The sequence below is a fragment of the Nematostella vectensis genome, chromosome 13 (assembly GCF_932526225.1).
Source record: "Nematostella vectensis chromosome 13, jaNemVect1.1, whole genome shotgun sequence".
Classification (NCBI taxonomy): domain Eukaryota; kingdom Metazoa; phylum Cnidaria; class Anthozoa; order Actiniaria; family Edwardsiidae; genus Nematostella; species Nematostella vectensis.
In genome coordinates, this window is record NC_064046.1 from 3,323,358 (window position 1) to 3,337,325 (window position 13,968).

At 38.8% G+C, this 13,968-nt stretch overlaps 2 protein-coding genes and 1 long non-coding RNA gene across 4 annotated transcripts in view; 2 read left to right on the forward strand and 1 right to left on the reverse strand.

The window, feature by feature from the left end:
- LOC125558949 overlaps positions 1-13,968 on the reverse strand; it is a 21,156-nt gene continuing 7,188 nt past the window's right edge. Inside the window, exons 2-3 of one of the 2 annotated variants that reach the window (XM_048720494.1) lie at positions 12,106-12,287; positions 1-343 (exon numbers count right to left, since the gene is read on the reverse strand). In XM_048720494.1, coding sequence (XP_048576451.1) covers positions 154-343; positions 12,106-12,287 — 372 coding nt within the window. In that variant the 3' untranslated portion in view covers positions 1-153. Of the gene's footprint in view, positions 344-12,105; positions 12,288-13,968 lie in introns of those variants that run through there. The other variant, XR_007306191.1, reaches the window with a different exon arrangement.
- The window catches only part of LOC125558950, a 24,697-nt gene continuing 19,365 nt past the window's right edge, over positions 8,637-13,968 (forward strand). Inside the window, exon 1 of the long non-coding RNA XR_007306192.1 lies at positions 8,637-9,122. This is a non-coding gene — a long non-coding RNA (uncharacterized LOC125558950). The remainder of the gene's footprint in view (positions 9,123-13,968) is intronic.
- LOC5513423 (protein phosphatase 1 regulatory subunit 3B) lies at positions 10,411-11,674 on the forward strand. The gene has a single exon (XM_032382958.2). The coding sequence runs from the start codon at positions 10,644-10,646 to the stop codon at positions 11,280-11,282; it is 639 nt and encodes a 212-aa protein (XP_032238849.1). The 5' UTR covers positions 10,411-10,643; the 3' UTR covers positions 11,283-11,674.

Here is a 13,968-nt window from a genome sequence, read left to right on the forward strand (position 1 = left end):
TGTAATCTTCTACCCACCCCCTTGCATATGATGTCTCTTCATTCTGTAATCTTCTACCCACCCCCTTATACACGATGTCTCTTCATTCTGTAATCTTCTATTCATCCCCTTGCACATGATGTCTCTTCATTCTGCAATCTTTTACCCACCCCCTTATACACGATGTCTCTTCATTCTGTAATCTTCTACCCACCCCCTTGCATACGATGTCTCTTCATTCTGCAATCTTCTACCCACCCCTTGCACACGATGTCTCTTCATTCTGCAATCTTTTAAAGAGGTCTTGTCAGACACACCTTTGTTAAAGTGTTTTATCCAAAATTGAAGACAGAAGAATGACGATCTGAAAGACAAATACGAAACATTGATCTTCAATATTCATTTTACATTGCAAAAACAATCGTTTAAACGCTTAGATCTACACCGCTCGAAACTCGAATAACACAAGAATTACCAAATGCAGGCGCTTTCCCAGGAATGGCCAAGAAAGAGTGCGTAGTCGTGGTATCATATGGAAAAAAAATAGTATTTAAAGATCCCTTAATATGAAATGACCCACTCTTTTTTCTCCAGGGGGGGGGGGGGGGGGGGGTTGCGCAGGGTGCGTGCGTACGCGCCTGAAATGAAACCCACCCATGTTATTTAGTAATGTTAGATAAACAAATCTGATTGGTTTGATTCTAGTTAGCTTTGCAAACAGACCTCTTTAGCAATCTGAATTTCAAATCGACATTGCTCATTAACAACAAAAGAATCGGAAATAGCTATTGAAAAGACAGAAAGATATTGCATATCCCTTATTTTCAATTTTGCACAAGTGCCCTATTTTTACTGCCAACAAAAAACTATTCCTCACTGACGTTCAAGCAATCTTGCGTGAGTTTTCAGCTTATGAAGTAAACCAACTCGTGTTTTGACCCCTTTCCGAGTGCTGGCTCCCGGACTACACTCTTTCTTTTTTATGACAATATTTTTTTATAAGAACGTCGAGCCTGAGATTTCACCAGATTTTAAGAACATGCTAAAACATGCCGAGGCTCAGATAGCAGAATTTTTTTTCTTTTTTAGTCCTGATGCGTTCTTAAAAGCGAATCAAATTTTGCTCATAGTAACAACCCTTTTATTGCTATTGATCATTGTGTAATTCTCTTCCTAATAATTCATTGGGTTTGATATTCTTATATAGACTTAAATTTAAGAACATCGTTAAGAACATATTCAGCCTTAAATTGTCCCAAAAATAAGAACGGCCCAGTCTCAACTGAAAATTAGACGTTCTTATAAAAAAAGAGTGTATTGCTTCCAATCCTAGTTACTTTTATTTTTTCACTTTTTGCTGCTCATCAAATGACGTTGCAAAAAATGTGTAAGTGAATTAAAAGAGGATCCATTAGCACTTCGAGCAGTCCACCGCCAAAAATCGTGTACCAAAATAATTTTCATAATTTTACATATCCTTAGGGTATACTTTGGATATATGTTGAAACTAAGTATATACTGTTTTCACCGCCGTGAAAAACATTTTTCAACGTAAAATTAATACGGGGAATGCTACAGAGTTGAAATTGACATCGAAAATTATCGAGACAATTTTTTAGAAAGACACCAAAACCAAATCCGCAGGCTTTTAACATTTCTGGTACAAGATTTTTGACGCCTATTGATGAAAACTGCTCGATGCCCTGTTGGAAGTTGTCTTAAGACCAGCGGTCTGAGTTCGTCGAGATTTCCCGGAAAAATGATGTTTGGGCGCCCTAGCTCAAAACTAAACTGGTAATAGGTATGGTTGACCTCAGTATACTGTGAAAGTTTGAAGCAATTTGGATAAATATTTTTGGCGATGGAAGCCGAAAAGTAATTTTTCGTCTCCCGCACCCGGATTTGAGACAATTTCGTGGTTGTTAGAAAAAGACTAAAAACCGGTTCGCAACGCGTGATAAAACATTTGCAGCTTATATAAACCTAAAGAATAGATAATAAGGATTTCCCAGGCTAAAAGATAAGCTGTTCTGTCAGCACCTTATTATTTTACGAGATTTTATTTTATTTTATGTTTTTAGATGACTTTGAAAAGCCTTGAAATGATCGTGTAATATCGCCGATGAGATGTAGATTTGGCAAAAATGATTGCATTCATCGAAAAGAACATCATTTCTACTTTTGATATGTGAAATAAAATTTAGGGGCAAATAAAATCCAACTTTTTTACAAGCCGAAATATGACCCCTACTTGACCCTTATCATAAACAAATGCCGACTACTGTATCGGGTTTTCCGCATTCAAACAACGCCTTCAAATCTCCAGAAAAACAAGAAAGAGCGCTCAAATCAAAAGAAATATACTGTCGGCAATACTAAAATTTAATGGTAATAATTTCATAGCATTTATTGCATTAAATTGCGATTTTTAGGCTCGCGTGATACTATTTTGTTTGCTGCCATGCATACGTAATTAAAGCGTGACAAACAAAGCGACAAGCATAAAATACCTCACCATGACTGCAATAAGACTTTTCTGATAATTAAACGTCCAAAAGAAGAAAATGAGAGTTTTGCATGTTTTTAGTTAATTAACAAGCGATACTGGCAGAATTTTGTACAGTTTTAAATTGTAATTAAACAAAAAACTTGTTCAAATTGTCAAAATTCGCTTATTTTCAAAGCCTTTGTTCAACTACAAATTTGATCAAATAAAAATTATGCAAGAACGCTGAGACATTTGCGATATTGAGGCCTCTCACCGTAAGCTGTTCTCTTTTTTAGTAAAAGAGAGTATTGAAGTGTAAAAACTTACTCTGGTTTTCACAACAGAACACAGGATTACCGACTCAGAAATATATTTCATGTAACCATGAAAAAAAATATAATCGGGACCCAAGAAATCGTGGATTTATTTTGCGCAACTACATCTTTGAATAACATCCACGAGCGTGGCTACAAAAGAAGCTTTGCGTCGGATTGCTCCGGACATTTGAAGCTCCAGCTCTTTGCAGATAGTGGGAAGGGTGGCCACCAGGCCACTGAAAGAAAGGTGAGACTGGACCTGGAGTACAAGTGGCACAAGTCGATGCCGTTCGCTTCTATTGGGTGATTTAGTTGGCATTCATCTAGGATGGCAGCTCTCGTACGAAAGTAGGCGGCTGCCTCCTCCGCAGCCTCTACTGCCTCCGCACCCTGTGTTATTTTCGGGAAAAATACACCTGTACATGGCCCGGTAATAGGAACTCGCTGATTTTATCGGCGTTCCCCTGTATAGAGAGATGCAGCTTGTTGATTCTATCACTTCATTCCCAATTAATGGTACGCCCCCCCTCCTCCCCCCGACTACTTTTTGGTTGTAGCCAAGCTTGCCGGGAAGGGGGACTCCGATAAAAACAGACGGGGGTGATCGTCGGCAAAATTGATTGTAACCCGTTAGGGATGGCACTTTAGGCGTGGTCAACAGAAATAATTTCCTCTAAGAGATGGAAAATTGGGTGATGTCGAAGGAATTTTTGCCCGTAAGGGATAGCAGAATCGAAAAAAAACCGTTTAACACCCCCTTAGGAATAGCAATTAATCGAATTTTATACCCTAAGAGATAACAGAATGGGAAAAAAAAACGTTTGACACCCACTTAGGAATAGCAGTTGGTCGAATTTTACACCCTAAGAGATGGCAAAATCTGAAAAAACCTCCAACACCCCCAAAAAGATGGCAGTCGGTAGAAATTTTATACCCTAAAAGATATGACGATCACCCCCGTCTACATTTTTAGAGAGTCCCCCCCCCCCCCCCCCCCCCCCCCCCCGGGCAAAGATATGCATTCCCCTTCTTTGTCAAACTCGCATTTGCCGTATAGTGTGTGCCGGTCTAACCAAGCCAAGCGTGTATAGCCTTTCACGCACTGGACAGCTGAATAGCTTTGTGGTAGGCTCTTCCTCGTTGCTGACTGCGGGTTCTGGCTCAGCGGCGTTCGCCCTGCGCTCGACAGCACGCTTGATGTCATCGAATTCACCGTCACTGAACGAGCCCGGAAACGTTGAAATCGATTGGTCAGGATGCGGCTTGAAGGCTCTCTCTCCTCTTCCCCTCCCACTCCCCTCGTTTTTCATTTTTGCTCAAATCCAAGATGGTGGCTATAATACACCGGGTAAACGACCCCCCCCCCCTTCTTCTCAAATATTATTCTTTTTTTCAAATGGTACCTATGGTTGAGCAAGCCACACCTTCCCCCCTCCTCAGTCCTCTGGTCCTATGATCTCCTGCCTGAGACTTTTTCAAAGTAAAGAAGCGCTTATAGAGAGTAATTACCTGCTTGCAATAAGCGTTTACTGCACCTTACGCGCAATGATAGAATCCTGCGTTGTCTTGCTTGTAGTATGCCGCCGGTAAAGTGAATAGTGAAAGCGATTTTTTTACTGGTTAACAAGCCAATCGATTGGCCAGGACAAAATTTGGACGGCTGTTTATCCCGGCCAGACAAATTTTGTCCTCCTAGTGCGATTAGGCCCTAAGTTAACGCGCGAAAAAATGAAAACAGAAAAGTAACCTCAAAATTTACCTAGGAAGCTTTTTTTGGACATATGCTCCCTGACAAGAATGGAATTTTTTTGGTAGTATTGAAAACAATGGTAAAAAGCATCAACTGTTACTTTTTCTTACTTTCTTTTTATAACTCAATTTACCTGGGAAATGGAAATTGGTTGGTTATATCATAAACAATAGTAGAAAAGCTTCAACTGTTATTTTTTCTTGATTTCTTTGTATGAACGCTTGTTGAATAAATTAACTCCTCGAATTTGCATAACAACACGACAGCAGAAGATGGTACGCGTTTCTAGTCCACGAAAGTAGGGAACTAAAGAAAATATTATAATGCTTATAGAACGAAGGATGGATAGAAATAAATATAGGACGATTTAAGAATAACTTTCGTGGGAAAAAGTTTGGAGATGCTCATGGAGCGGAAGAATAAAGAACCGGAAGTTTTTAGTGCCGATAATAATTATCATGCATGCGGATTGTACTTTAAAATGTTATGAAAATATAATCTTGAAAAGCATATAAACACCAGAGAGACGAGAATATTTGATCAAATACCAGTATTTTCAAGAATTATATTGCATCCTTTTTTGGGGGGGAGTTTTAATTGTTATTTATAAGTTTTTGGTAGCGAGGCATTAAAAAGTGAGTGTCGGCATTTGTTTATAATTAGGGTCAAGTGGGGGTCATATTTAGGCTCGTAAAAAAGTCGGATTTTATTTGCCCCTAAATTTTATTTCACATATCAAAAGTAGAAATGATGCTCTTTTCGATGAATGCAAACATTTTTGCTAAATCCACATCTCATCGGCGATATTACACGATTATTTCAAGGCTTTTCAAATTCATCTAAAAACATAAAATAAAATAAAATCTCGTAAAATAATAAGGTGCTGACAGAACAGCTTATCTTTCAGCCTGGGAGTTCCTTATTATCCATTCTTTAGGTTTATATAAGCTGCAGTTGTTTTATCACGCGTTGCGAACCGGTTTTTAGTCTTTTTCTAACAACCACGAAATTGTATCAAATCCGGGTGCGGGAGACGAAAAATTACTTTTCGGCTTCTATCGCCAAAAATATTTATCCAAATTGCTTCAAACTTTCACAGGACGCCATGGTCAACCATACCTATTACCAGTTTAATTTTGAGCTAGGGCACCCAAACTTCATTTTTCCGAGAAATCTCGACGAACTCAGACCGCTGGTCTTAAAAACTTGGCCTTACATAGCTGCTGTTGTTCCAAACATTTTAGGGATCTTTATTGTAATAATTTTTTTAGTCAAAATACGCTGAGGTCAGAACAAACCACGTTGTAGTTTTGCGTAAGATTTCAATATATCTTATTTCTAAATATCTAAAATGGTTGGCACAACACTACTCTGAACCCCTTGAACAAAGCAAGAGACCATGAAAAAGGATATTTTTTTCAATCTTGGGTAGTATTTTTAGAATTTGCTATTGTGATGAGAGCGTAAATGTATTCTATAAGAAAACTCCTTTCTATATCTTTGTTGCCGTTTATGTTTTACCTTTCCAACTCTTTTGATAGTTAATCTTAAATTTTAAATGTACTAACCGCCTTTGAATAAATTAGCACGCAATATTTCGTGCGTCAAAGTGTATTCTGTCCATGTTTATTGTCATCCTCGTTCCAAGGGTCCCACCTTCCCCTACCCCCAGGGGGAAACAAGGGGGAGACCCTGGGAACGAGGATGGTTTATTGTTTGCAAACTATCGCAATCAACACATCTTCAGCTGAAACAAGTTTTTTTTCACATTATACATCCTCGGGGACCCAGGGAGTCGCGGAGATCGGGCACACAGCGAGCGTGGCGCGAGAAAGAAACAGGCAGGATGTACATTATATGGATTTATAGAAAATCACCCATTCAAATAAAGTTTGACTCGATAATCTATGTGTCGTAACCCGCAGTGTTTCATGGGTAACGTACAAATGCCTGATGAACCATGGTATCTGACTACAGCCACAAAGACATAAACAAGAATCTACTATAACTTTCCAAAGCTTTCTACTGTCTATTTTTCCCCTGCTAAAGCGGTCAGAAAATACGTTTATTGGATAAAAGTAACCCCTTTTTGAGACAATTGTGATACTACAAGAAAAGTTCTTATTCGAGTTGTTGCAAAAATTTGCTCTGTTAAACGTATAATAATAATAATAATAATAATCTAGAGGTACCACTATATTATATTTTTTATATATTTGGCTAATTCCTGTCCAGTTGTAATATCCAGGCGCGTAGTCAAAGATATATTCACAAGAGAGAAAGCTCTATTAATTAAGCCCCTAAAATCCCCCTCCTTAGAGCCAAAAATTTCAAATAAGCCCGCTTTCGCCCTAGTCCCTCTAGCTAGCCTGCGTGCATCCGGTTTAAAATTCTTATTGTATAAAAAAAGTAAACGTAACACATCTCCAAGAGAGTGCTTGTGATGTAACAACATCAAACAGCATTATAAATGCACTAATGCATCTGAAACTTTTAGGGGTCAAAAATACCTGGTGTCAACAACAGGAAAAAGAGATTTTACTAAAATGATTCCTTTCTCTCTAGTAAGCCGCCATAAGTCCCCTCATACCAACTAATCACTGCGACGATAAGATATCTTACGAAAAAGAATCCAGTCTAAGGTCTGGAGCATGTATATATACATCTACTTGTGTTAATTAAGTCCGCCCCCACAATACCCCCATACTATCCTACATGGCCACAAAGTTCGCTGAAACGACTCCGAGATGCAATAACAGCATCCCCCATAAAATGCGTGTAAAAAATCGTGAAAGAGACAAGAGTGGCGAGACACCCATAAAGTGCGTGTAAAAAATCATGAAAGAGACAAGAGTGGCGAGACACCCATAAAGTGCGTGTAAAAAATCGTGAAAGAGACAAGAGTGGCGAGACAAAGTACAGCGCACTAAACAGAGCCGTAGCAGGCCTGCAACGTAAGATTAGGGGGTGGGGGGACCATACAGAAAAATTGAGAAAAATATTGGAGGCACAGCCACCCCCATTACGGGTTATTCCCTTATAATCGCTGAATATATTTGGGGGCATAGCCCTCAGTGCCCCACCCCCTGCTAGGGCCCTGGACTTAAAGCCGCGTTGTCACCAGTTTACTTCCAGTCGATTACGTAGCAATCTCCGATGATTTTTTAAGGAAAACGCGAAAAATATTTCAAAATATTAAAAGCAGTGTGTCTATTGGAAGTTTCTTTGAAGTTGTGATCGATAATTTAGAGCGGATGGCCTGTTATATATCTCTGATTTTAATAGATTCTTTTGTCTTTTAACGGTTGAGGTTTCCGTCGGACCTCCGGAAGTGAAAGGGTGATAATGCGGCTTTAATCAGATGGGGATAGGGCAAAGGTGGAAGCAATCTCAAAGTACGCTGTGTCCGCGAACGTGCTTAGATGACAATAGCATCACACCAAGAGAGAGAGAGCGAGGAATGGACCTTTCACCCCTCACCCTTGGCAGCCGTCCACATGATATGCGATACGCAGAATGTGTTTGAATCAGATTAGCATATCAGTCAATCTTGTTTTAAAAACTGTCGTTTTTCTAGCTCGCTCGGTCATTTCTTTATTAGGATCTACATACCATATTTGGGAGTCCCGCTTCAATCAATTTTTTGCTTTTTTATCGCTCTGGAACTTTGTAAGTCGAGAATTTCCAAGTAAACTTGCAGGAATTCGTGTTTACTACGATTTTGCTGGCAGTCATCTTGGAAATGGAGCCTAGTCCCTATCGTTTTAGAATATCACAGGTCTCCCCCGCGCTCGCCCCAGTCTCTTTTAGACCATCTAGAAAAACGACAGCTGAAAAACGCAAGACTAGTTCCAGTACTGCGCGGTAAAACCAGCCTTTTTGTTTTGAAATGGCTGGGTTTTACCGGCGAACTGTCACATTTTGGCGAATGCTAAGAAAACTAGATCAAACCTAAGGCTAAAATTTTCTATATGAGTGACTCCCTCATTATCAAACAAATCTGTCGTCTTTTGTACAGTATAGTTTTAATGATGTACAGTAAGTCAAAACAGCGACCGAAGTCAGCCTTTCGTACCTTTACTCGAACGATTCAACACTGAGATTTTGTTTGTTTTTGCCAGAACACGCATACGTTATTCAAATAATAGTAATATATGTTTATTATTCCCTATTGCAGTTGAGACTGAATTGCAGGGAGAGCGCCAACAAACTTACAGTACACACAATAAACAATTAACATATTTTACAGTTACAAAATCGTTTAGTCTTTTGGTTTTTGTCATCTGTGTGCGCCTCGTAGTACCCGACCTAAGACTGTATTTGGCGGGTACTACACATGTCCTCGAGTCCATCGCCTGTAGGACGGGATGCTCGGGTGGAAGGTTGGCTACATACTGGCGGCATAGATTATTGCGGCGCGTCTCAAGAGTCAGGAGACTCTGTCAGCACTGTCCGACAGTCATTGATTGATATGGTTAGCATCAGGAAAACAGGCGCGCACTACCCATCCCCCCTTCCCTCTCATCCCTCTCCACCCGTGGCTAATACAAGGATTAGTTTGAGCAGCACCAAAATCAGGCGCCAAAAGGTGGGCCATTTTCTTTATTGCAGTATCGTCAAATTTTGTACTTTTTCATATAATCTACATATTACATAGGCAACCCAATTCTACTCCAAGAATTTTTTTTATCGAGTTTGTACTTTGAACCGGTCTGACATCATATCATATGGGACGAGGTGGAACGGTTCGCCTCACTCACTTGACTCTTTTTTCTATTTAAACAATTTTAGGCATTTGTATCGTTATAATTCCCTTAATCTGCTGTCCTTAAGTGTTTGAGATTTCTTAAATGATTAACGTCGCATAAATGCGTGTTAGAACGAAGAACAATAATAACAAAAAAATGTAATTTTGTTATTGTGATCAGGCCTCCTGTTGGTTTGTTACGAGCGTACGTGACCTGGCGTTACCTAATCTTATCTTAGCGTGCATAATCAGCATATGTATAATATACGTTCGACAGCGTTGGGCCATAATCTTTACAGACCCCACTGTAAACAAACCTGCACGAGAAAAAAACTACAGCATATGTTTTCATTAAAGCGATATAAAAAAAGCTTATTTTAATAAACATGGCTTGGTAAACCAAAATGCATGCTATACATTTTGACATTGAAAGAATGGACAGGTTATCATAGTACTCATTAGTTCAATTAGCAAGAATTTTTAGGATATCCTGCCTTTTTATTTTCTCTGACAAACATCGCCTAAATATCCAACATAAAATCACCAGCGTCCGCTAATTGTCAGCATATGATGATAATGGAATATTGAATTTCGTTTTGCGTCAATTACGAGTTCATTTAGGTCGAAAGGTGGAAAAATAGCGAATTTTTATTCCCTTTTTATCTTTATAGCCAAATTCGTTGTTGCACGACCTCGCAGAATCCAAATTTCGTTTCTTTGTATGGGAATTGCGCTTAGTCAATCAAACCAGACTTCCCTGATGAAACCAAACAATCAAAACCAGACAAACAGCCATCAAAGCTTGTCTTACTACGCGCTATTCCCAAACGAGACATGGATTTTGGATTCGCCGAGGTCGCGCAACAACAAATTTGGCTGCAATAACAATGAGATAAAGCTTAGAAACACATATTTCTATAACTATATTTTTAGCATAATTATTTAAGTTTCTATAGTGTATAATTCCCGAGGGGAAAAGGCATTTCAGCCATGGCTATAGTGCGTTTTTGTGTGTGCAAAATCTAAATTAAAGTGCTATGTTCCTGTTCGCTTTCTCATTGGCTGTTTCCGTGTCTGACGTCATTGTTAGAGCTGAGTCATGAGGGAACGCACGTCGGAGATCGCTGTCAGTTGTTCCTCGATAACAACAGTGGACCAGGCTAGAGTTTTGCACAGAATGACAGCACAGAAGATGATTTGAGAGCAAATTCTCCGTTCCCTAGCGCCGCTGCTTGTGCAAACCCAGCTTACTGCTCTTAAACAGCCTCCGCATCCCAATTCCTTTGCTAGCATCACTCGTAAACGTGGTAGTTTTTGCTGAAGAAAGTTTCGCTTTTGTCTCCAAACCTAAGCATTGTCAAAATGGGCTCTTTTGACGTTCTTGGCAAATTTAAGCCGATGGAAAAACGCGTACAATTTGCAGACTGCTGCGGAAAGGAGTTAACTTCTACAAAAATGATCACTCCGAATAACAGTGCAGATAATTTGTTCTCGCTTCAAGAAACAGACGATGAAAAGAGACAGGTTCACAAATTTATAGTTCTGCGGTATCTGAAGTGTCGCTTCACACCTCCTGGGCAAGGATCAGAGAAAATAATTGCAAAGATTTTGGAGAAGAAAAAAGTGTGTTTGGACAATGTGTTCTGCTCTCAGTTTGTTGTTCTTGGACTTGTGCGTGTAGTCAATTTAGCGTTCGAGAAGATGATTATTATTCGTTACACGACCGATGAATGGAAGGGTTTCCGTGATATATGGGCAGACTATGTCTCTTCGACTCCAGATAAAAGGACGGATAAATATACTTTTAGAATTTCGCTGTGTGCGTCAATGTTTAATGAGAAAAAGCGTTTGCAGTTTGCGATATGTTTCCGTGCAAAAGGCGAAGAATATTGGGACAACAACAACGAAAGAAACTATACAATAGACTGTTGCACAGCAGAGCTCCGAGCGGTATCGAGAATTCGACTTCAAACCACCAATAAATTCCATTTGGAATGCTGAAAATAAAACCATCAAAGATTGACATGATTCGCCATGTGTCAAACCAGGAAATAAGTTATTATATTATTATAATTTATTGAGACATTTAGGTTAAAACTTGTCATGGTTACAGACCTCCAGTGAGAACAATAAGGTCGCAGATGAGACTTTATTTCCGGTTCAATGATGAATAAGTAGCAAGCCACGAAAATGTACATTTGAAGAAATAGACACAAGCATTGTTTTTTCTGTAAAACCCTGCAAAACACATTTGCACAGACACATAGAGTAAATATATACTTTCAGATTGCTAATATAAATTTATATAGAAAGGAGCAAAAGTTTCGAGGAGTAATACGAAACGACGCGGTTCATTTGAAACAATAAAAAATAGTTGGATATTGAATAGAAAAGATTATCATGGTATTGGTTCTCTTGTGGGACGGATTACTTGGTAAATTGAGCCATTATATTTTGTTTGTCATACGCCCTCTTTAAAAAAAAAAAACGGAAGAGAGGATGTCCTTGAAAATTATTTAAGTGGTAACCGGTAGAATTATGGCCCCGGAGGGCTGCAGCATAAAGCTTAGATCACTCATGAGACAAATACCCGAATATTGCATACTGGTATATCTATCTCCATGTGGATAAAGGTTGGTCACTTACGTTATTTTTATTATGGGATCCTATTAAAAAGTATTTGGGGGAGCAAATTATTACATGTATTCATGTAAATTGAGAAGAAGTCATATTGGTTGTCCATTAAAATGGAATAGGATCAACTATGATTCTTTTGGGCGCGGTTATGGTTGTTATACCGTGCGGCGACAAGGTTGCCTATTACCTGTCCTCCTCGTGCCGTGTGGCACATAGGGCCTTCACAGTGCTTTTCCACTTTTCCCTGTCTGCTGCTTTTGACCGCACCTCGTCCCAGTTCCTCCACCCCGCCTCGCCTCTCTCCCTTTCCACAGTCCTTTGCCATGTTGTTTTGGGTCTTCCGTATGTTGGGATATGGAATTGGGAACACTAGAAACACAATAAAGTACAAAAATATATTTCATATATTATCCACCCCATCCTTTTACCACAGAACCATATCACGCAATCGTTTTTTTTTTTTTTTCATTTGTCGTGTGTTATTTGCTTTACAATTGTTACAATTGAGTTGGATTGACATTCCGATCTAGAATAGTCTACTTTGATTGAATGAAGTAGGTCGAGTGTTATGCGAAATCACAAATTAAAACTTCACTGGAACGAGGAAAAACAAGCACAGAACACACAGCTTTGCCAATTTTACAATCAAATAGGTCATCATAATGTAAATTTCTTACGGTTTTGTTTAGTTTTTAAGAACAGCTTATTGGTGAATATAAAAGCAGAGGGTACTTGAAATGGTTTAAGCGATAAGCTTTTCAAGTGGCTTGTAAATAAAACCCAATATATGCTTTATGTGTTTCTTGGCAACTCGTGCAAGATACTAGTCAACGGTCAAAACAGTCCGAAAGATGACCCTTCTAACACTCTCCAAATCTCTCAGAGCAAAAAATGCTTGGAATTGCTTCTCTTTCGTAAAAAAAGCATTAGGTAAAGACCATTCAACGCCAGCGCTAGAATGTTGAAAGGAGTTAATTAAGGACAGACTAGCCCTCTATAAATACACCCTTTTTACCGGTACAAAACTTTTTATCTGGTAATGTTTTGTCTGTTTTATTATTGTACTCTTTATCTTTGGCTAATTCCAGCTGTGTTTAAAGAAGCACATAAAGTCGTAAGCATTTTTTTTTTCAACTTGACCTATGTTACGAGATTGATTTACGTCGATGGATCCTACAGAGATTGTGCATATTCAAGAATTCTTAGAGTATAATTACTTATCTTTTTTACAGCTTACGTAATTTTCCTGTCGTGAATTATAGTATCCTTGCTTCCTATACATATAAAGAAACCTCAAAGCGAGTTTGGCGAATAAGCAAAGCTATAATGAAAACCTTAAATTCGTTTGTGATTCTTCAGGCCTACTGGTATTTCTACGGCTAAATTGACCACTATTGACAACCCTACAGGCCCCTAACGTAATGCACGAATAAAAACAAACGTTTGATGTAACCTTGCTTTGAGACCCTAAATCTAGGGAGTTACAAACATTAATAAAATTGAAAATGGTCCCGCCGTTATCTTTGCACATTAGAATAGTTGAATTAACAGTGCTCAATTCCAATTATCTAATTACCGCTCAAAAGGTCTTCCGAAAAATGACCCGTCATTTATGGCGTACGGCGATTGCGCGAAGCACCCTCTTTTCATTTCGCCACTAGCTAACATATTTTTTTTTGCCACTAGCTTAACATATTTTTTTTTTGAAAAACTCTGGAAATTTCTAGTGGCAAATGCAAAACAGACTTTTTATATATTACTTAATCTTTCAAATAAAAACCTTTCATGCGCGATGCACGCACATAAAAAAAGAACCATAATTTGTGACTTAGATAGAGTTGGAAAGGGCTTGTTTTGGTTTCCCAAAAGCTATAGATGAAGTGTGTATCTTTGTGACAAAACAGCTTTACAGGAACAACATAGGAATACCAATAAATAAGCGGATTACGTAACTTTTTTAATGGAATGTTAGGCTTTTTAGGTGGGTGTTTTAAGACTTGGAATTTTGCTTCTATTTTCCCCGTTTTTGTCGTTTTTTATCTATCCATAC